The sequence below is a fragment of the Rattus norvegicus genome, chromosome 5, assembly GCF_036323735.1.
Source record: "Rattus norvegicus strain BN/NHsdMcwi chromosome 5, GRCr8, whole genome shotgun sequence".
Classification (NCBI taxonomy): Eukaryota; Metazoa; Chordata; class Mammalia; order Rodentia; family Muridae; genus Rattus; species Rattus norvegicus.
Window position 1 is genome coordinate 65,199,147 of NC_086023.1, and position 23,040 is coordinate 65,222,186.

The 23,040-nt window shown below is 43.6% G+C and overlaps 2 protein-coding genes across 21 annotated transcripts in view; one reads left to right on the plus strand and one right to left on the minus strand.

The window, feature by feature from the left end:
* The window catches only part of Tstd2 (thiosulfate sulfurtransferase like domain containing 2), a 44,164-nt gene extending 31,785 nt beyond the window's left edge, over window positions 1-12,379 (minus strand). For 8 of the 19 annotated variants that reach the window (XR_010066411.1, XR_010066410.1, XR_010066412.1 and 5 more), the window contains exons 1-4: window positions 12,194-12,333; window positions 8,786-8,990; window positions 5,298-5,611; window positions 3,211-3,331 (exon numbers count right to left, since the gene is read on the minus strand). Coding sequence is in view for 16 of the 19 variants with exons in the window: in XM_063287911.1 (XP_063143981.1) it covers window positions 3,211-3,331; window positions 5,298-5,611; window positions 8,786-8,950 (600 nt within the window). In the remaining 3 variants the exon portion in view is untranslated. The other 11 variants (XM_006238090.5, XM_063287913.1, XM_063287915.1 and 8 more) reach the window with 6 other exon arrangements.
* A 106-nt stretch (window positions 12,380-12,485) lies between these two features.
* Ncbp1 (nuclear cap binding protein subunit 1) overlaps window positions 12,486-23,040 on the plus strand; it is a 32,901-nt gene continuing 22,346 nt past the window's right edge. The window contains exons 1-4 of one of the 2 annotated variants that reach the window (NM_001014785.1): window positions 12,486-12,588; window positions 19,060-19,148; window positions 19,662-19,762; window positions 21,537-21,693. In NM_001014785.1, the coding sequence (NP_001014785.1) occupies window positions 12,555-12,588; window positions 19,060-19,148; window positions 19,662-19,762; window positions 21,537-21,693 (381 nt within the window). In that variant the 5' untranslated portion in view covers window positions 12,486-12,554. Of the gene's footprint in view, window positions 12,589-19,059; window positions 19,149-19,661; window positions 19,792-21,536; window positions 21,694-23,040 lie in introns of those variants that run through there. The other variant, XM_006238037.4, reaches the window with a different exon arrangement.

The following is a 23,040-nucleotide window of genomic DNA, read 5'->3' on the forward strand; positions in this document are numbered from 1 at the left end:
TCCTAGTAGAGCAAATCCTCTAGGTGAGTTTGAGATGGAGCAGCTTTATGAGGAGCCATCCCCAGAGTAGGGTGCTTGAAAATACCAGCTGTGGCCATTCATTTTCAGTGTCCAAAAAAGACAAGTGAATTGTTGTTTCACTTGATCCAAAACAACAGGATCCATCCTACGAGCCAATGCCAACTGACTGATAGTAGCTACCCAGAGATGAAATATCCCGAGTACCACTGACTCTGTGAGAAAGAGGTCTGCAGTAGGGTGGGGTGGGGTATAGGTGCTGTATGCCTTTAATCCCAGCACTTGGGGAGCAGAGACAGGACAATCTCTGAGTTCAAGGCCAGCCTGGTCTACAGAATGAGTTTTAGGAAAGCCAGGGCTACACAAAGAAATTTTATCTCAGAAAACCTACAAAATAAAATAAAATAAAATAAAATAAAGGCTGCAGTACAGGGCGACAGCTCTGGGGATGAGGCAGGACCACAGCCATCTCTGTTCCTCAGGCTGTGCACCTATCACCAACTAATAGGAGACTACACAGAAAAAGCCAGGTCAGGAAATCTGTGTGGAAACAGTCAGGGAGATGGTGCATGAACATTGTTTATGTATCTGTTTCATTTTAATCTCAGAAGCCAAATGCATGTCACGCACACCCACTCCCTACAGTCATCTCCAAACTCACTCACTAGTCTAGCAATACCTAGACCCTCAAAAACTCCTTCACATGCCCTTTGGTGGAAAGGCCCTGTAACTAGGAAACAGACAAGGGACGGCTAGCACTGTGGAACACCTGCTGAGACAGTGCTCGTATCTGTTCCGCCATCTCTAGATCTCACTCTCAAACTTCTTGAGGTCATATGATGTACAGCAAGGGGCATTCAAGTTCTCCTTTTCCTTGCCTAAGAACCAATAATGTCAAAACCCAGCACTGAAGTGTCTCACTAAACTTGGCCAAGTCTGTGAAGTCTGAGAGTCAGGAAGATGCTGCCACCTGGTGGACAGAATTGCTCACTGCTAGCGTGCCAGAAGAGGCTGGTCCTCCTTGACAAGAGACTCCTTTTTCTCTATATATAGCCTAGCCTGCTCTTGGAATTGCAGCAATCCTCCTGTCGCCTCCCAAGTGCTGAGATTACGAGAGTGCATCATCACACCTAGCTTTAAACCAAGATAAGACTGATTTCATAATTATGTACATGTCACATGAACATCTAAAACAGTGAGAGAGCTCACCAAATAAACATATTTAATCAGAGCACAGATAGTTACTGTTTTTCAAAACTATGTGCTAGGAATTAGGGGTATAATTGTTGAAAAGAGCCCCCTCCCCCCATATCTCAGGCTAAAGGAGATCAAGATGCTAAGAGATACAAAGAGACAAGAGCTATAAAATTATTACAGATGCCCCTGGAGGATACATTGAAGAAAATGAATTTGGATGGGAAGTCAAGAAGTAGGAAGGCCTGTGAGAAAGTCATTACAATAGAGAACTGAAACTTCAAAAGAGTAGACTAGAGACAGAGTGGGTGTGGGCATGAACCTTGAAGAGAATTTGCCTAGAAAAATGGGCTAACAAGACTTGGTGGGTCCCAGAAACGGAAGAACCTGAGTGGGAAAGGCCTAGGGCCCTGGTCTTGCAGCAGCCTAGGCTGTGCCCAGGGCTCCACTCACCTGCTGCTGCTGGAGCTGTTCTAACAAGCTCAGTCTGGCTGCTGCCCTGGAGAGCAGATGAGATGGTGACAACTGGGGACTACAGGCAGGCTAGTGGGGATTTAACACGTGGACAAGACAGACAGAGTGGCAGTGTGGTCTAAGGTGATGGGAGTGGAAAAGAGAGGTAAACAGAGTCAAGGGATAGTGCAGGGCAGGATGTGGGGATGAACTGCACGGGTGAGTGGTACCAGTACTTGTCAGACAGTGCGGGTGTGGAAAATGGCACTGACTAGTTACTAGTTTACTAGTAACTGGGGCATAGGAGGACCACAACCACCAGGTTCTCAGAAGGTCCCTACTTCACTTCTGTGATGGTTTGTATATGCTTGGTCCAGGGAGTGACACTATTAGGAGGTGTGGCTTTGTTGGAATAGGTGTGTCACTGAGGATGTGGGCTTTAATACCCTCATCCTAGCTGCCTGGAAGTCAGTCTTCCACTAGCAGCCTTCAGATGAAGATGTAGGACTCTCAGCTCCTCCTGCACCATGCCTGCTGGGCACTGCCATGTTTCCTGCCTTGATGATACTAGACTGAACCTCTGAACCTGTAAGTCAGCCCCAATTAAATGTTGTTCTTATAAAAGTTACCTTTGTCATGGTGTCTGTTCACAGCAGTAAAATTCTAAGTAAGACGGCTTCCTTTTGATTTAAAAATTGAAAAGTATTTAACATGCATAGGCACACGGCTGGAGGATAAGGCACAAAGGGCATTTCACAAAAGGAAACGCCAGCCTCTCATGCAGAGGTGTTACCATCAGGGAACATGCTTCCTCTCGTCTTTACACACTTGTGGATACCCGAGAAACATGCAGCTTTAATCCCCTTTATTCTAAAGTTTCCCATCCTTGCTGAACCTTGTTCTAGCACTGAGAATACATCAAGGAAGACAAAGCTCTGGCCTCACGAGGCCCCATACGCACGGGGGAGACGGGCTCTACTTTCAAACTGCAGTAAAGTCTTTAAGCAGCAGCAAAGGCAGAGCATGGTGAGGACACTTCACATTGTACTGCTGAGGGAACAGCACTGGATTAGATCTCAGAGCACACGAGGCATGTCAAGGCGGGAAGGGCCTCACAGAAAGGAAGGAATAAATGTCTGTACCTGAGATCATCGAAGACCTGATTCTAGGAAAACCAAGGTGTGACTTGGAATCAAACATGCAGAATCTATAAAAGGCTTTTGAGTTCAGAACATTTCCCTGTCTCAGTTGACAGATGTAACAGAGCCCACTCCTTTATGAACCATCTACGAATGTTTCTAATCTATACCAGCCATGAATAAAAACAATTTTAACAAAGCCTGCAATATTTACTATTTGACCCGTTAGGTATTGGCTGAGTCGTTAACATCGATAACTGTTTACACTTCAGTAGAATGGAAGCAGGATTTCCCTTCCTTCTAGCAACCTACCAAGAGAAGACTTCTACAAAGAGCACGGTTCCTGCAGCCCAAGGTTACGGAGGCCGGAAGAGGCTGTGCAGGGCACATCTAGAGCAGGGCTTACCTTGCCTGTAAGGTGCAGGTGACGGCACAGAGCTGCCTGCCAGGCACAGACCCAGTCGGGGTCCTCCAAGTCACAGTAGCAGTAATACAGGAGCACCTCTCCTTCCTCATTGCCCTGGCCACTACAAAGGAAAGTCAGAGGAGAGGGCACCTGAGTCACAAGGAGCCAGTTCCCAGTGTACCCCGGCAGAACGGGAGATCATGAAGCTGGTCGTGAACAACGCATGCATGCCTCTGTTCTTATTATTCTCCTGACATGGGAGCACTTCTCTTTCATACATTCTCTACAGAGGACAGTATCTGCACCAGAAAGCAAATTCGCTTTACTGACCTCACTTAGCACTCACACCCAAGAGACAGATATTATTAACCCCACTTTACAGGCAAGCTGGAGATTTGAGCTCGCTGTGGCTTATCCTCAATCACAGGGCAGTATCTGGTTTGACTGGCTCACCATGAAAAACATTTTACTTCCATTTTTCATGTAATACACTTACCTATGAAACATGTTATTCTTGGCCACACAAAACAAACCTTTCTATGTCAGCATGCTCCCAGAGTAGCACAAAACCACTGAGTAGAGATCACTATTTTAGGAGAGCAGAAAAGAGTATAATATAGTTTGAAACTAGACCTAACAATTTAAAGCAAAGAAAAAGGCTGGATTCTGAAAATTCATTATATGGAATATTGTATCCCCCAATAATCTTTTAAAAAACATTTTATGCATTTAATATTTTTATGTATATGGGTGTTTTGCCTTCATGTTTGTCTGTTTATCATATGCATGCAGTGCCCATGGTAGCCAGAAGGGGGCATCGGATTCACTGGAATCACAGTTGTTTTCCACCATGTGGATGCTAGAAATGGAACCTGCATCCTCTAGAAAAGTAGCCAGCGTCCTTATGCAAGAACCATCTCTCCAGCCCTTCCCAATAATCTCGGCGGGTGATTTGTCTGTCTAGATGCACGTTAGTGAGTTCATCAGTGCCTGGACCAAACAGGTTTGTTTGATTCTTAGCTACTCTGCTTATTTAGCATATAAATCAAAGTATAACTCAGAAATAAAACCCAAGCAAACGTTTCCATTCAAACCCTCAGAAGCTGTCATTATTGATGGACTTTGCCCTCCAGAGTCTGCAGAGCAAACTCTCTTCTGTGCAGCTTCCATTTTCTTAGCATAAAGATTTACAAACCATCCCACACAGCCCCATGTTACCAGCTGTCCATGGATCTTACACTAAGTGTTCCTTTTTTGTTTGTTTTGTTTCTCCTGGAATTCCCTCTATAGACCAGGCAGGCCTTGAACTCAGAGATCCCCTGCCTTTGCCTCCTGAGTGCTGGGACTAAAGGCGAGAACCACCACCCTCGGCAGTACATTGTTCTCACACGACCACACCCATCCTTTCTTTCTTCAGCTAAAGGCTATTAACAGTTGTTTCTGGTTTGTCTTTTAAATCATGATTTAAAATCTTTATGTCTGTGTGTATGATGCATGTATATGGCAGGAATGTGTTCTTGTATGAATGAAGGTGCATGGGAGTCACACGTGTAAGGGGGAGTCACAGGACAATCTTGGGTGTTGGTCCTCACCTGTTCTTCACTGCTGTGTGCCCAACACCTGCTGGCCGGTGAGCTTCTGGGGATTCTCGTCCCTGCCTCCCTTTTTGCTATAGGAGCACTGGGACGGCCCCAAGCACTCCCATGACTGGCTTTCAAGTAGGTCCTGGGGACTGAACTCAGGTTCTCAATTACGTGGCAAACATTTACCCACGGACCATTCCTCTGGCCGCTATCACTCCGAGTATAAGTAGTTATTACATATAAGGCTGCCACAGGCACTCGGGGCTAGGCGTTTATGGGTGTGGGTTTTATTTCTGAGGTCACACACACAGGAATGGATTACTGGGAAGATGTCTGAACTTTGCACTGCCAGCAAAGACTGGGCACTTCAGCTGAGTTGCCTTGTCAGTTGTTATCCACCAAGGCTGCTGGTCTTTGTTTGCCCATTTAGAGGGCTAACTGTGATATCTCATTGCAGTTGAAAATATTTTAAAAGTAAACCAAAATACAGAGTGAAAAACTCACCTCCTCAGCTCTTGCGGGCTAACGTGGCTCACATCAGGGAGCCAAGCAGACACATCCTGACTAGGAGGGAGACAGTCTTTTGGGGAGCTCCTCCGGTCTGTGGGCGTAAGACTCTGTGGGGTCCTCAGTGCTGCAGTGAGCTGCTTGAGAATGGAAGCAGTCTGCTGGTACACGTCTTCAGCGTGCTGTGTGGCCACATGTCTGTGGATGCTGGTCTGCTCTGCAAACAGCTGCTGACAACATCGCCACCGTCTTTCCTTAACTTCATAAGAAGGCACTGGAACTTGTTTGGTTTTGACAAAAAGGGCAAAGGCCTGCAATTAACATTTCAGATAGCATCACTGGTTAACGGCCTCAGGTTTAGGGGTAACCAAAGTTTCATTCAAATCTCTTACACCACCTTTTACGGGGGCAGGGGTTCTAGCTTGGCATCCTGCCAATCTATAAAGCATCCCAAGAGAAATAGCATGGGCTCGTTGCTCCCAGCAACCCACCCACTGACACTGGCCCCATACCCTGGCCTTCCACTCTTGAGCCTCTGATCCCTGTGTTCTTCTTCTGCACGTGTCAAAGACATGGACAAACCTGGGCACCTCACTGCTTCTACCTCCCTGTCCTTGTCCATGCTGCTCCCTGAGGTGGGATGCCACTCTGTTTTCTCTATGGGAGTAGCTCTCAACTTTCCTAACTCTTCGACTCTTTACTACAGTTCCCCATGTTGTGGTGACCCTCAACCATAAAATTATTTTGTTGCACTTCTTAACTGTAATTTTACTACCATTATGAATCAAAATGTAAATATCTGATATGCAGGATACTTGATATCACAATCCATAGGTTAAAAACTGCTACTCAATCAAATAAACACTCAGAGTTCACTGCAGAGGCCTCCTCTGACATCACTCCATACCATTCCCATTAAATACTATTTTTCTACTTTCTAGATATAAAATCTTAGATTTTTGCTTTTCTGGCTACTTGTAAATATTGGCTCTTCTATTTACCTTTGAAAACAAATTAGGAAGTTATACAGTCTGTAGGTGCCAAATTTATACTTGGAAAACGTAAATCAAAGAATTACGTAACTTAAACAGCATCCTTAAAATTATATCCTCGTCTAATAAGAGCAGTCATCATGCACTCCTGCCTCCCGTCCTGTTTCCAGCTTGGTTCAAATGAACCAGTCTTTCCACTGTCCCTTAATGTTATTTGAACACCCCTGACTCCCAGCTTTGCTTATGCATCTGGGACACTTTCTTAAATCACCAACATCTTATCTAACTGAAAAGATGCCTGTTCTTGAAAGCACACATTTATAAGGCAATTACAGTGCAAATCAGATAGGAAGCCTTCAGGAAACTGACAAGGCTGTTCTAAAGTATCAGCCTCCTCCTGTCCATACACCAAAATCCATTTTTCTTCCTTCCTGGGACGCTGCATTTCCTAGCCTTTGCAGTAAATGCTGTACAACTGTTTTCCAATGGAAGGGACAGGTGACAACTCAACTTCTGGTCTACAAAAGCCTTCCATGTGAGCTCCTCTGTGCTCTCTTCCTCTTTAGTTCCAGTGGGAGCTCTGAAGTGTGCTGAGTCCTGCAGAAGGGACATCAGCCTGAGTCCTTGCACTGTGAGTTCATGAAGATGCTTTATTCTCATATCCCAAGTCCTAACTCCTAATGTGCTCTAGCCACTGCAGGTGTGAGGCCACTTGTTATTGTAGCCTTGACCCTACAATTAATACATTAGGAATTTCTTTAAGACTAATGAGAAAGGACGTGGAGCAAAGGCATCAACGCCTGTGTAACTGTGATAAGCAAAGGGTGGTGCACACCTTTAACCTCAGCAGAGGCAAATGGATCTCTGACTTCCCGGCTAGCCAGGCCGCTGAAGTGGGCGCTGGGACCAGCACTGGTTTCTGGGTAACCAGGTGAACCTCCTGCACTTGAGACAAGGTAAGAGTTGCAGGATATTTGATCGCACTGTGAATCCCAGGACTGTGTTATTTACTGGAAAAATTGTTTTTAGTTATGGTGTGGCACAGCCTTAAAACACACCTTTAAATCAACCACAGGTCAAGAAGTGGAACAACCAACTAGATTAAGAAAAAAAAAACAAACCATAGAGAGTAAAAGGATGGATAGAGAGACACAGGGGAAGTACAAGGGAGGGATTTTCAGGCTGAAGGAGTTTTTTGGGAGGATTGTCCATGAGAGAGGGGTGTTGCTTTTAGAAAATCAGTTGAGGAGGAAGGTCAGCTGGGCAGGTATTTTCTCTGCCTCTCTGAACTAGCAGGATTTTACCCTAGCATCTGGCTCCTGAGTCTTCATTGGTAAAATCAAACGATTGAGATTTTGTTTAAAAACATGTTTTACTTATGAACAGAGCCTCTGGACAAGGCCAGTAAGTGGGCCACTTATAAAATTCCTCTAACTTTCTTTAAGTTTGAAGTTATTGCAAAATGATGCTGGTAAATGACTTTTATAATGTCTGAATTTAATTTTCAAGGAAACTCATATAGGCTGACTGGAAGTGGCAGCCAGGAAATTACAGATACATTTATTCTTCACCGACATGGAACCAAAGAGAGGCTCTCCAAGAGGCGAGAAAACTAGGACCAAGCTGTTTAGCCAGTCATTTCCTACCGATGAGCTTCCAGTTCCCTGCTTTTAAGAAGAGAGTGGGGGTTGGGGATTTAGCTCAGTGGTAGAGCGCTTGCCTAGGAAGCGCAAGGCCCTGGGTTCGGTCCCCAGCTCCGAAAAAAAAGAAAGAAGAAAAAAAAAAAAAAAAAAAGAAGAGAGTGGAGTGTTTCAGCCAATAGTTACAACACAACAACAACAACGGGGACATGGCACGGAAGAGGAACGTTATCGTCACCATCTTTATAGCCCGATCTCAGTATTCTTAGTAACCCTGTAGCATCCTGCAATGCTCTGTCCTTTCTTCAAAGCACTGAGCTAGCTGGATGAGAGCAAACTTCTCCAGTCAGCAAGGTTCCCAACACTGTCTCTAGTGTCTGTGGCCCTGTTACCGGTCATTCTCCTTACACCACAGTTCTGAGTTCCTGGGACTCTTTCTACACTTGAGGAAAGATGTCTGACCTTCTCTAGGACCTAGTTTCTTCCTCCTCCTCTTCCTCTTCCTCCTCTTCTTTTTCTTCTTTTAAGATTTATTTAGTTTTTTTGTATGTCAGTACCCTATCACTGTCTTCAGACACACCAGAAGAGGGCATCAGATTCCATTACAGATGGTTGTGAGCCACCATGTCGTTGCTGGAATTGATCTTTGGAAGGGCAGTCAGTCTTCTTAACTACTGAGCCATCTCTCTGGCCCCCAGACCTAATATCTTCAAATACACTACCATGACTGTTCCAAGACTACATAATTCGAGACTAAGACTACATGAGGTAGAGACAAGTACAATAATCTGCTTCTACGTGTACTTCGTTAACTTTATACACACGATCATGAGGACACTGACAGCAACCTTACCTTTTTCTTTGCAAACGAGTATTTCTTCTTTGTACTGCCATCTAACTCTGCTTTGAGACTATTGCTTGGAGTAACAATATTTGATTCTTTTAAATCCAGATCAAAAGTCTTTAAAACACAGGTCTCCAGGCCATCCTCTTCGTCTGCTGAAGTGGGAGAAGGCATCTGGTTTTATCAGTGGGATGGATCCCTTTCAGTCAAGTATCTGAGACATAAGCAAAAGAGAGAAGACAAGAATCAGTTCTTTGGTTACTCCTTGAAGCAGACGTGAAGCTAATGGAATGCAAATGAACAGTGGCCTCATAACCCAAGCTATCCACTCATTCACTTGCTCATTCCATAGTATTTATATGACAACGATGCTTGACTAAGCACTCTTCTACACACTGGGAATAGAGCAGTAACTGCAATAGGAAAAAAATCTATCCTCTTAAGTTTACAGTCTAGTAAACCAATAAATTAATTTATGTAAGTTGACTTTTCTTTTTTCTTTTTTTTTATATTCCAAAAAAAAAATTAGTGGAGTAAGGAGGCAAGTGAAAGGCCTCCTCACACACAAAGGGGCAGGAGAGCCTTTCTGAGGCAACAGCATTTTCAAAGAAACAAGAACTAGGAAGTAAGACATGCTGAAACGGATGAGAGAATGCGGGTAGATGAGAGCAGGAAAACACGATGGACATCCCAAATCAGCCAGCATCCATGGTTACTGTAGCTTTGTCTCTGTTTCTTTTGTTCTCAACCCTCAGGGTCAAATTTCTAAATTGCTACTGTGACCAAGTCTTACCAAAATGGATACACTATAACCAATGCAGTTTTCTTTGTTACATTTTATTTACTTCTTTGTCTACTTGTGCCTAGACACCTGCTAGTTCTCTCCTTCCACATCTACACAAACTCCAGGGATCAAACACATGCTGTCAGGCCTGAAGGGCAGGGGTTTACCCACAGAGCCCTCTTGTCAACCCCTATTTTTTTTTCCAACAGAATTAAGAAAAATTTATTCTTTAATCCTTTTTTACAGTCCAATCTTTATCCCTCTCTTTGTCTGCCTTCTGACTGTTACTCATCCCATACTAACACCCCAACCACCCACCCTTGACTCCAAGAGGATGTCCCCACCCCCCACTCCACCAGACCTCCCCACTTTCTGGGACCTTAAGTCTCTCCAGGGTTAGGTGCATCTTCTCTCACTGAGGCTAGACCAGGCAGTCCTCTGCCATATATGTGTCGGGGGCCTCCTATCAGCTGGTGTATGCTGCCTGGGTCAAGCCCTAGTTTTTAAATTAATTTTTCTGAGACTGGGTCTTGCTACATAGTAGGGGTGGGCTGGCCTTGAGCTCCTAGTAACCTTAAATTTAAGATTCTGGAATGCTGGGCCACTATACCAGGCCCTGTGCTTTGCCATCCTTTGAAAGTCAGCAATCCACTTGAATTACATTCACCATCATCCCAGTGTATGGCTCTGGCAGTTCTTGTCTGATTTAGTGATGCTTAATGTTTGGTTTAGGACCTTGGACCAAAATATGTGCATATTTTACATATCAAAGCAGACCTGGCCTTCAGGTTCTCCCAGTATCCCTTTGTCCCTACCCGATATACCTTGCCCCAATCTTGAACTTTCCAGCTCCTTCCCCCAGAGGCTCTTGCATATACAATCCAGACATTTTGGCCTCCTTGCCTTCTTTCTTTGCTCCTGCGTCCTTTCTTCCCCGATCCCCATAGTGATTTTCCAGGCCTCGGTGCTGGCAGCCAGTGAAGTCACTTGAGAGCAGCTTCCCAATAAACCCGTCTTTAATATATCCTCATCTGGCTGGAATTGGTTCACTTCAGGCAGAGATGTAACCTATTGCTTAACTACTCCCTTCTTGGAGGACTTTTCCAAAGTCTCAACCTATTCCGATAATTTGTCCCTGCTCTTCTTTTTTTTTTTTTTTTTTTTTTTGTTGTTGTTGTTGTTGTTGTTCTTTTTTTCGGAGCTGGGGACCGAACCCAGGGCCTTGCACTTCCTAGGTAACCGCTCTACCACTGAGCTAAATCCCCAGCCCCAGTCCCTGCTCTTCTGATCACAACTTGTACCACTCTCCCTTCGCTATTAAGTCAATCAGACTACAGTGCCTGTGGTCATTCCTGAGGGGTCCATTTAGGGCTTCGGCTTCTAAAAGAAACTCCCCTTTGTTTACCACACAGCTTCAATATCCTGAACACCATCTTGTGTACAGAAGGTAACAAATGTCAATTAATACAATATAGTACTTGTTGAATAAAATAAAGCAAAAGTTGAAGAGTCAGAAATAACTCTGTAGGTATCCGATGGCCAGTCATGTAGGTTCACAGCAGAGACCATCAGGTAAAGTAAATAAGTCTTAATTCCCAAAATGTGAACAATCTGGACTTATCAGAAGAACATAGTGGTTTATACACAATGATGGGTACAGAACCCAAGAAGCCATAGTTTGGAATTTGCAATAGAAATTCCTGGAAAGATGGATTGCTTATATGTATGAATAAATAAATGAAAAGAATAAATAAAAGACAATCTAAGAGAGAGAGAGAGAGAGAGAGAGAGAGAGAGAGAGAGAGAGAAGAAGAAGAAGAAGAAGAAGAAGAGGAGGAGGAGGAGGAGGAGGAGGAGGAGGAGGAGGAGGAGGAGCCAGAACGATGGCTCATTGGTTAAGAGTGCCTACTGCTCTTGCAGAAGACCCAGGACTCAGCACCCCACCCCACCCGACTCTCGCCCACTCTCCTCCTCCCATCTCACATGTCAGTCAGAAACTCCAGTTCCAGGGTGGTGTACAACTTACACCCAGGAACAAACACATAGAATTTTTTTTAAGTCCATGAAGGGTTTTAAACATAGTGAATAAGTGGTTATAACTTGCTTTGAAAGTACAGCAGGCAGTGTTAGTGGAAAAACTGTAAAACAGGAAGTGAAGGGTCTAATGATTCCTCCCTAAATTCATGGATTAAGCAAACTACAGAAACGGCCATTTGCTGTAACAGGTAAGACTGAAGGAAAAGTTTTGGCTAGACCACGGACAAGGCAGTTTGGTGCCCATCACAGGGCAGAAACGTCCACATACTGTACACGTGCAGAGGGACAGAAGAACAATTGGATGCAGACCGATCAATAGCTGAGGCGCCCGTCAGCTGGAAGAGGTGAGCAGTAGGACGGCAGTAAGCAGGCTCGGCCGGGCGGGCCTGGCTCCCCTACCGCTGAGAGTGGCTTGCCCTTCTTCCCCGCTCAGTTTTCCCGAGACGTCTACAGCCAGACGGCAAAAGCGAGAACACGTACCCGCAATACCTAGGCCTTTCCTGGGTCTCCCTTCTCCAACTTGGCGCTGCTCCCCGCCCTGGAGCCCACGCCCCCCCCCCGGCTCGCGCGTGCGTAGAAAGTCCCTGAAACGTCACCTATCTCCGGAAGTCTCCAAAGTCGTCGGCGCAGGGGCCGCCGGGAAAATACTGCTGGGCCTGTGCAAAGCTGAGGCGGGATCGTTGCAGCCCGGATAATTTAGCTCGCCGTCCGGAAGGTCCCAGAGTGGAAAGCCGGAGGAGGCGGCTGAGCTTGGACTTGCAGACGCCGGCCTTCCACCGCGAAACCCATCCGGTGCCTCTCCGCTCGCGCTTCCGGCAGGCGTCGTGAGCGAGTGCGCCTGCGCGCCGCTCAGTCCGCGCGCCTCGCCACTGACCGCGCACCGGCCGGCCGGCAGCCCGACGGTTCTGGTGTTGCAGGCGACCCGCAACTCAGATCCGCTGCGCATCAGCAAGCAGCATGTCGCGGAGGCGGCACAGCTACGAGAACGATGGTGAGTGCTCTGGGCCTGGCCACCGCACCCAGGTGAGAGTTGAGAGGCCGGACTGCCCTCGGTCTCTAGGGAACAAATAGGAGTCCTTTCTCCCCGGGAGGGTTCGAGGAGCCCCGAAGGGAGGCGACTGGCTCGGGTGTGGATAGTGGCTTCAGGAAAGCGACGGCCTCCCTGCTGCCCCATCTCCTTCAGTCACGGGGAAGGAAGGCCTGGTGTACCCCGTGGGCAAACCCGACCTGGAGTCCGGCGACACTGAAGACTTAATCCCTCACTACTGATCGTGGAAACGCACGTGTCTGCTGCTGCCCCTTAGGGTCAGTTAGTGGCGGGGATCTAGTGGACCAGTGTTTTCATTTTAACCCTCCAGGGTGCACTTGGAAAGGACCCTGGGAAGACGGGAAAAGAACAAAGCTATGACAGAGATCGGATGTATTGCAATCTGAACCCTACCCCTCTACCTGCCACCTTCTGATTTCCCTCTTAGGCTTCAGGGAAAGAATACCAACACCTCAGAGGTCACTAATAAACAGACACATGCTGTTTTGCTGGATTGACTTTAAGCCTATTTCCCTGTGTAAGAAAGTGCAGGAGAACTAACCTGAGCATATTAGTAATTCTCATGTCAGTTTTGATAGTCGCGGGCAAGGAGGTTGTCGTGTTGCCATAAATTTTGTTGCCAAGCTCAATTTTGCACCATTATTGCCTCTCAAGGACACAGCCATACCCAGAAGTGAAACTTGGAGCTGTTGATATTAGTGAATTCCTCTTTGAAATGTATGTTAGATCCAAATGATCAAGACAAGAAAAAACTTTAGAACCCAAGGGTTTAGGTTCAAAGCTCGACATCTGCTATTTACTATGTGATCTTGTCATGGTCATATGCCCTCCAATACTAAGCCTTTTGATTTCTACGAGGACTAAATGAGATACTGTGCTCACCAGTAAGTAGTTCATGATGCTGTTTGTTTTACCAACTGTCAATGTCTCAAAGGTGATACAGATAAATGTTGACGTCATTAAGAAAAAAGCCGCCCCCCCCCTCCAAATTAATTGGGTAGCTTCCTTCCTTGGAATGTTAAGACAACCAAGTAGAATCACACATAGTTTTAAAGTGGACCACCAGGTTTTTGCTAGGCAGTACCTGAGAGAATGCCCTGATACATCAGAGCAAGTCGGAACTCCCACCACATCAGCATAGCTGCTCTGCTTGCCTGATTTTGTTTTTGTATTTAACATGATGGCTTCTTATGTAATTCATGTACAGAGCACAGGGAATACAGCTTTTCTCTGCTTTGTATCTGACTACTGAACTAATCTGCTTGGGATCAGAGAATTTGTCCTTGGTCTTCATCCTAGTTCTTTCCATTCTCTTGTCTCCATTTTTTCTCTCACTTCCAGGTTACCCCTAAAGTGAGGGTGTCACTGGAGAATTAGAATATGAATATATAGAAAACCTCTTATGGCTTGCTTAGAAGGCTTGCAAATTTTGGTTGTGTTGGCTTTTTTTTACCAGCTAGCGGCTGAATCATTTTTTCAGTTGGGTCTGGGTACAGAAACCTTAGAGAGTAGATAGAACAAAGTGACATACAATTAAGCATTTGTTAATCGAAATTCAGTATAGCAAATCATTTAGTGGTAGAGAGGCTGTTTATAGTTCCTCCAATTGTAGACATATGGAGATATACTTTATTTAGAGTTAAATAATCAGTTTAGTGAGCTAAATAAAAAATAATTGGGCTGCTTTTTAGTGAAGTGTCTGCAGTTCATATATATATATAGACAACTTTTTTAGAGGTGGCTAGGAATTTTAAAGAAATCAAAGTTAACCAGACCTAAGCATTTCTGGTTATTGTCAACTCTACTCTGATGTTCCTTATGCTGGGCTGTGTATAGTCGGCCTTCTGCATCTTCATTCTCTCTATCCTTGAATTCTGCAATGTGGTTCCAAAATACTTGAAAGGTGTCAGTACTGAACCTGTAGTTAGTTAATTTTTTTCCTTGTTATTTCCTAAATGATATAATGTCACAACTATGTATATAACACTTGTATTATATGATAAGGAATGTAGAGATAATGTAAAGTATCACAGTATACATAGATCATGGGCAAATACCAACACTATTTTATATAAGGGACTTGAGCATCATTCAATTTTGGTATCTGAGTTGGAGCCCTGTTGATACCAAAAACAGCTGTATAATCTAATCAGGACTTACTAAACAATTTCCTAGCTTCTGTACTTGCAGTACAGTAGTAGGCAGTAAAACAGTGGAGGTTCCCCCTCCTGTATTAAGACAAAATCCACAACAGTATAGTGTAAGTCATTATATGGTCATGAGGCTGTGGAGAATAAAGTGAGGTAAAGGGTACAGAGACCAAAGTGAGAGAGAAGCTGGTCAGGTAAGTTCGACTTGCAGATTACAGTGATGTAAGGATAGGCCATGTGGATGTTTGGAGAAAGCAGAGGTCCAAAGGAAACCACGAGTTAAAGTTAGAGCATTTCTGTCATGTTTAGAGAACAGATAGCAAAGAGGTCACTGTTGCTAAAAGAGAGAAAATAAGGGTAGAAGTTATGAGGCTCATACCTTACTGGACCACTTTCAACATTTCTGTTAGGACTATACTATTGGGGATTCACAGAGATATTACAAGGTAGCTAGTCAAGAAATTCCTGTCATTTAGAAACACAGACAGAGGTATTGTAAATGGAAAGTACCAAATCTAACTCAGTCTTAGACTCTCTGTTTATTTTTGAGACAGGGTCTCTGTGGCTGTCTAGAACTATGCCATTCAGGCTGGAACTACTATGTCCTGGCTATGTGATCCCACTGACCCCCCTTCCCCCAAGGGAAATATCATGTCTGGCAGTCTTAGATTCCTTAACAGTATCTCTGAACCTCTCCAGTTAACGTTGGATATACATTTTATCAGTGTTAAGTATACTGTCTTATTAAGAAGTTTTTGGATTATTCAAAGTCAAAATCCAGATAGCCTATTCTTTCTTCTTCTACTTAGGTCTTTATATTTTACTGTGACTGATGTTTTTAAACTTAACTGTATAAAAAGTTTGTTCTACTTAGGGACAGTATACTTTGTTTCAGAGGTGATATTTTTAGTCATTTTAAATTGTTTTAAGTTTGTAGAGTCAAAGTTACTTTTTTCTTTTACGGTGTGTTTGTCTACTTTGTTGATCCAAATTACACATCTGATTCTAATAAGGGTATAGGAAATAGTACAATGTATCCTTGTGACATTAGGTTCCTGTTGCAGGGAGAAAATTATTTGGTGTCTTGCTTGTTTGTTAGTTTGTTGTGTTCTCTTGTCTGTTTTCCACCCATCCACCTCCGCTGGTTTCTCTGTGTAGCCCTGACTGTTGTGGAACTGGCTGTGTTGACCATGCTGGCTTCAAACTCAAGAGATTTGCATGCCTCTGCTGCCAAAGTGCTGGGAGTAAAGGCATGTGCACCACAAAAGGCGTGGCTATAATTTGGAGTTTACGAGCCTTTAGAGTGGGTGGTTAATAACATAAATAAAGGTCTCTTTTCTGCACTAGGTGTATGTAGCAATATGTAACTTTGACATACGTTGTAAAACTTACATAGCAATGTTTTAAAGCCTTTTCTGGAATATGGTGTCAACATAAACTTGTTTCTCTTTTATTGTTTGGGGCATGAAAACGTTCAGCTAATTCCCCAAAGAGTATCTAAAATTTCAAACAAAGTGGTTTTCAACCTTCCTAGTGCTGTGACCCTTTAATACAATTCCTCATGTTGTGGTGACCCCCAATCATAAAATTATTTCATTACCACTTCATAACTGTAATTTTGTTACTGTTGTGAATCATAATGTAAATATCTGATATGCAGGATATCTGACACGGAACCTCTGTGAAGGGTCATTTGATCCCCAAGGGGTTCAGGTCCATCACTGAGGGAAGTTAGGGCAGGAACCTGGAGGCAGGAGCTGATGCGGAGGCCATGGAGGAGTGCTGCTTATTGGCTTGCTCCCTTGATTTGTTTAATCTGCCTTTTTCTAGAACTCAGGAGCACCAGCCCAAGGATGGCACCACTCACAATGGGCTGAGCCCTCTCCCAAGAAAATGACCTATAGGCTTGCCTAAAGCCCGATCATACTGAGGCATTTTCTCATTCTCTCGGATGACTAACCTGTGTCAAGTCTTACTATTTTGCCCTGGCTGTCCTGGAACTCTGTATGTGTCCTCTTAACTCAGTGATTTCATCTTCTGCCTCCCTGGTGGAGGGTTTAGAGGGGAACACCAAGATACCAATTATGTGTTAGTTTTTTGGTGTGGATGCTAGGGATTGGACTTAGGTTTTCATGCCTGTGCAGCAAGTATTCTTACCTACCAAGCCCTCTCCCCGCTCCCCGCAAAGGTATTCTTAATGAAGGTATTGTATTCTGCTTCTGTGCTCTCACCTAGGCTCTCCGCTTAGTTCAGTGTCTTGTGACTGTCCATGTGTTCAGATTGTAATCTGTATCACTAATATGTATACTCCGTCTTCTCTCGAGCACCAAATACTTTCTGCAAACCACATTTCTCCAAATAAACCTTGACTGAATGGCCACAGTGACACACAGGTTTACAGTTCAGAGATGTGTCTGTGTGCCTGTGTTTTCTCACTTTCTTTAGAAAGCCTGCTTGTCTCCCCAAAGTAGTGACTTCCATGTGTCAGGCTTACAAAAAAACCTGGAAGGGTCGTTTTGAAGTCAGGGTTGGTTGCAAACTGGGATACGTTAACCATATAATCAGGAGAGCTTTGGAGATGGGATGAAAGATTAGTATAGAAGATGGACCAGGAGGAAGGGAAGAATTTGGTAAAGTTTAGAAAACTACTGCTCCCAATGCCGAGTGCGAGTTTTTCACTCTGTATTCTCTGACCTTCACCTAAATCTGGTTCTGAATAAGAAAGAACATGGTTGATCACGCATGCTGGAGCAGTTTCTCATTGTGAGTACTGCTGATGGTTAGGGTCATATTTTTTTAATATATGTTTTAAGACTTTATTTATATATGTGAGTACACTGTCGCTATCTTTAGATACACCAGAAGAGGGAATTGGATCCCATTACAGATGGTTGTGAGCCACCAAGCAGTTGCTGGAATTTGAACTCAGGACCTCTGGAAGAGCAGTCAGTGCTCTTAACCACTGGGCCATCTCTCCAGCCCCTAGGGTCATATTTATTTAAAAAAATTTTTTCCAAAGGATTCACCTTGGTTTTGCATCCCTAATTTACTAGTTTACATAGTAGCTTAGTTAGATCATCAGATTATCAAGTACTGTTGACTCCCAGGTTTAGGAACCAACAACAGGATCAGTAAACTGCAAGAACAGTAGCAGCAGTGTTCAGATTACTGCTGTTTCCTATGTCAGTGCCATGCAGTGTATTCACAGAAGTGGACATAGCTCTAGACACTGCCAAACAAAATTTAACTGATTCTGTCTCCTGGCATTGTTGTTTATAGGGATCTTAATGATGGAGACAGGGGTAAGGCATTGGAAAGATGGCTTAGCAGTTAAGAGCACTGGCTATTCTCTAGGAGACAGGTTTAATTCCCAGCTCTCAGACTCTGTCTCACAAATGTCCATAACTTTGTTACAAGGCATCTGATATCCCCTTCTGGCCTCCATGAGCTCCAGACATACAAGTGGTGAACAGTTGTACATGTAGACAAAACATCCATACACATAAAGTAATAGAAAAATTATACTACATATATGTGTGTGTGGTTTTTTACGTATATGTTTGTGTGTGTGTGTGTGTGTGTTTACATATATAGAAGCAGGGGGAGAGACTGGGGTCTGGAGAGATGGCTCAACAGTTAAAAGCATTAGAGAACTGGATTGGTCTCAGCAGCTGGGCATGCAGTACATACCTTTAACCCCAGCTACAGGGGAGAGTGGAGACAGGAGTTAACACTAGGACTTGCTGGCTTCTAACCAAGCTAAGAAAAGTCAGCCCCAGGTTCAGGGAGAGACCTTGCCTTGAAGAAATAGTGTGGTAGAAGAGGATACTCGGCACCCACTGCTGGCTTTAATGTGAGTGCACTGACACAGGGACCCCTACACACATGTGCATTCACTCGCATGTGCACAAACAAATCTTTAAAGGATGTGACATAGAAGTTCTCCAGCTACCTAGACTAGTTAAAACAGGATTGGTTAAGTACTACTCTAAAAAATATAACCCTATAAACGTGTGACAAAGGGCTGGAGAGATGGCTCAGTGGTTAAGAGCACTGACTGCTCTTCCAGAGGTCCTGAGTTCAAATCCCAACAACCACATGGTGGCTTACAATCTTCTGTAATGAGATTGGATGCCCTCTTTTGGTCTGTCTGACAGCTACAGTGTACCTATATATAATAAATACATCTTTAAAAAAAAAAGTATGACAAAAACTTTGATAGTAGATTATCATATAATGTTGCTTTTTTTTAAATGTGAAATAGGTGGACAACCTCACAAAAGGAGGAAGACATCAGATGCAAATGAAACGGAAGATCATTTGGAATCTTTAATATGCAAAGTAGGGGAAAAGGTATGTACCAAGCCCAGGGGTTGGGGTCGTGATTGACAGCTTTGATTAATTTCTGAAGTTGTACTGGGTAATGTAGGCTTTAGACAAAGCTTTTATTATTGCTGCACATCTGTATCTCAGAGTGAAAGTATTTGGAACTCCTGGGATTCATAGCATTAAATTTTTTCAGTAAGTACTTGTCATTAGCTGAGTCCTAAACAGAGCTCTCGGTCTAGCTGAGCCGAAGCAGGCTGGTGCCTGAGACAGTGGTGGATCATTAGTGAGAGGTAGAGTGCAGCCCGTGCTGCCTTCCCTCTGGAAGACTGCATCGACTCTTCTTGTAGAGCAGTAACTACTGGAATTGATTGATGCTGAGGGAATTCTCCATGAAATTGTCGTCAGTTCTTGTTTTCTTCCCTATGGTATTATAGGGCCTTATAGAAGACTGTAATGTCTTTATGGTCCAAGAATTTTGACTTTAATTCACCAATTGCTTGAGTGCTAACAGATCATTAATAATGATGTCTTCTGCAGAGCGCTTGCTCTTTAGAGAGCAATCTCGAAGGCCTGGCTGGTGTTTTAGAAGCTGATCTTCCTAACTACAAGAGCAAGATCTTAAGGCTCCTTTGTACAGTGTATGTATGTAAAAGATTTGTGGATCCAGGTGATGATGTATTATCTACTCTTGTGTGCTTTGGGGAATGTTCAGAGGACATGCTTATGTTAACTAGTCACTGGCTGTCCTTCTGTCCTGAAACCCGTGCTCATGAAATGTTCATCTTTGCCCTTGCATAACAACATAGTGTTTTAAAGGGATAAATAGGACTGAGCTGAAGTGCTTTCCTTCTGTTTTGTTTCTTAGAGTTTCAAAATCATTAAGTTAATTTTTTAACTCAGAAAATAGATGAGAAAGTAGATGTCTTATTTAGAGATCCCTTTCCCCCACCAAGGAGTGCACCACCACATTTGGATGTTTAGAGTTTAGCTCTGTGTGTGTGCACGCACACGTGTGTGCACACCTAATGTATTGGAAAACTTCTAAGTCAAGTGGGTGGGCTCTCTCGAGGGCTGAAGATGCTCTTGAAGTTTTTAATGACATAATTGTCCTTGGTGCTGTAGTTACCATTTCAGGAATTTATAAAGCATGGGTAACTTTAAAGATTTAATTTTTGTGTGAAAAAATTATTCCTCTGTCTGTGGAAGTCAGAAGAGGGTGGTGGATGCCCTGGAGCCGGAGTTCTGGGCAGTTATGAGCCACCATGTGGGTGCTGGGAATCCAACTTGAGTCCTGTGCAAGAACAGGAGCTGTAACTGCTGGGCCCCTGACCCGCAGATAAATTGTGTTTGCAAAGGAATCCAGTCAGTTCATAGGAACTATGAAAACGATCGTTTTACTATAGTTAGCCATGTGATACCCTCTGATTTGATAGTATGTATTACAGAACCGTTTGTGCTGGAGAAGCTGTTGGAAGCCATGTTTGTTGTGTAAGGCTGAGCTTGGTATTGATTGGCAGGTCCTTTAAAATCTTTTTACTTGGAGGAGGAAGCTTTAGGGACCATGGAGTACTTTCAGTACAAGTAGTTTTTGAGCTCCTAAATCTCCCCTGGACCCAGCAAGATACCTTAAGAGAAGAATATAAAAGAATTCTCCATAGAATTATTATTAGTACTTACTTGATTTTCTTTTTGCGCTCTATCTAAAGGCTTCATTTATTTTGTGTGTATGTGCATGTGTGGGTGCACATGTGCTGCAGCATGTGTGGAGGTCAGAGAATGGCTTGGAAGAATCTGTTCTGTCCAGCTCAGGCTGGCAAGGAAGAGCTTTAACTCGCTCAGCCATCTACCCGTCCTCAGCACGTTCTCAACTTGATTAGCATGCTGCGTTTTAAGCATTTCTCATAGGAACTTGGTTGAAACTCATTTTAACTTTTTAGTTTTTATAAGCAATCCAATAATGTTTCTCCATGAGGAATTCTGGTCCCATGGTGTTTGGCTAGCTAAGTTTAGAAGCTCTGAATGCTCTGTTCCCCTTAATGATTCTGCAGTAAAGAATCTCGGTCCATGGAACACTTCAGAGATTACCATAGAAACCATCTTCTGTGGGATTGCTGCTTACTTCCACTCCACACATTTGAAGGAAGACTGCTCTAACATGAGTGCATTAATTTTGGTGTGATAACTTCACAAGTAACTGTTCCTTAACTCTTGGATTAACTCAAATGAAAAATATTAGAGTCTGTATCTGTATACTTTACAGTGATACGTATGTCTTTCCTGAAGTCATTTTCAAGACATAGTTAAAAGCAATTTTGTTCCAAAGTTATTGAATGTTAAAAGCTTCATGTACTATTCAACAGCTTAATATAAAACCTTTGTTTTGGGGTTGTTTTGTACGGGTTCTCAAATCAGTGCACGTCTGTTACCTGAGAAGCTAACAATTTATACAACATTAGTTGGACTGCTGAATGCCAGAAATTATAACTTTGGAGGAGAATTTGTAGAAGCTATGATTCGTCAACTTAAAGAATCGCTAAAAGCAAACAACTATAATGAAGCTGTATATTTGGTAAGTTTAATGCATATGTGTGTGTATAGTATATATAAATCATATATAATTTGCAATAGATATTATAAATTAGTATTGAAATGAAGGTCCTTGAATTCCTGTTATTATAGCTTCTTCTGTAAGCTCACCAGTTCATTCATAGGGGCCACTGCCTACTGGGTAAGCTGTCCAGGAAGCTGACATTAATTTTTAGCTTTTCTTTGCTTCCCTTTAGGTCTCTAACCTCTAAATCCTATCTCCCAAATCCCTTTTGTCCCCATGGCTTCTAGCACAGTTTGTAACTTTGTGTTATCCTTTGTTAAGCAATTTCATGTGTGTATGTAAGATATTCTGGTCACATTGGTCCCCATTATCTCTTTCCACCTCCTCTTGCTGTACCCTTTCTAGCCACTTTTCTACTTTGATGTACATGGGTGACTTATTGAGTTTAATTAGGGATGCTTGCATACAGGTGTGGGAAGTCATTTATTGGAGCATGGGCTCCTCAGTAGTGGCTACACAACTGAAGGAAAGGAAATACCTTCCCCAGAAACTGTTAACTGTTGTGGTAAATATTTAATATTAATCGAGTTTCTACCCTGCCTTAGATCATTCAGTTCCCAGATAAAAGACACACAACCTTTACATTTATAGTAAGCCTGAACAACAGTAGGGCTGGGCAGATATCAGTCCTGTATAACTTTTGTCTCCTTCCCTATCAGTAACCAGGAGTTATAATTTGCCTTCTTCCACCTGGGGCACTCTTAGTCTAATTGGCCAGCCCTTGTAGGCACCTAGCATCTTCTCCCACTTTTCACTTCTCTCCCTCCCTTCCTCCCTCTTAACCTCTGCTCTAGAACCTAAGCCATACCTATTTCTCTTCTGCCCTGCTGTAGGCATCTTTACTGACCAATCGGGGATAACTTGTGGGGCAAGGTTGCAGAGTATCACTTGGTTAAGTGAAGATGACCTGGTTCCTGAGGTGACCAGGGCTGGTATTTAGTATTACAATACAGAACTACAGCCAGCCTCAACAGTTAGCTCTCAGTAGCTCTTCTGGAAAGGGTGAGGCCTTATGGGCTCCGTCCTTATCCGTGAAGGAAAATTGACCTGCCCAGTTTTGTATATGTTTTGTGTAACTGCTGTAAGGTTGTGAGTGTTGTGGCCATGTCCTGTCCAGAAGACAGCATTTCACAAACTCCTCCCAACCTCTGGCTCTTAGATTCTTTCTGCAGTACAGAGCCTTTATGTGTCTTTTAATTTACCTTTTAGTGCAAGAGTGATCCCTTTTTGTTTAGCTCGTGGTTGTCCCACATAGGCTGAGCTCCTAAAATAGTTCCTGAGCACTGTTTACTGAGTCTGGCACAT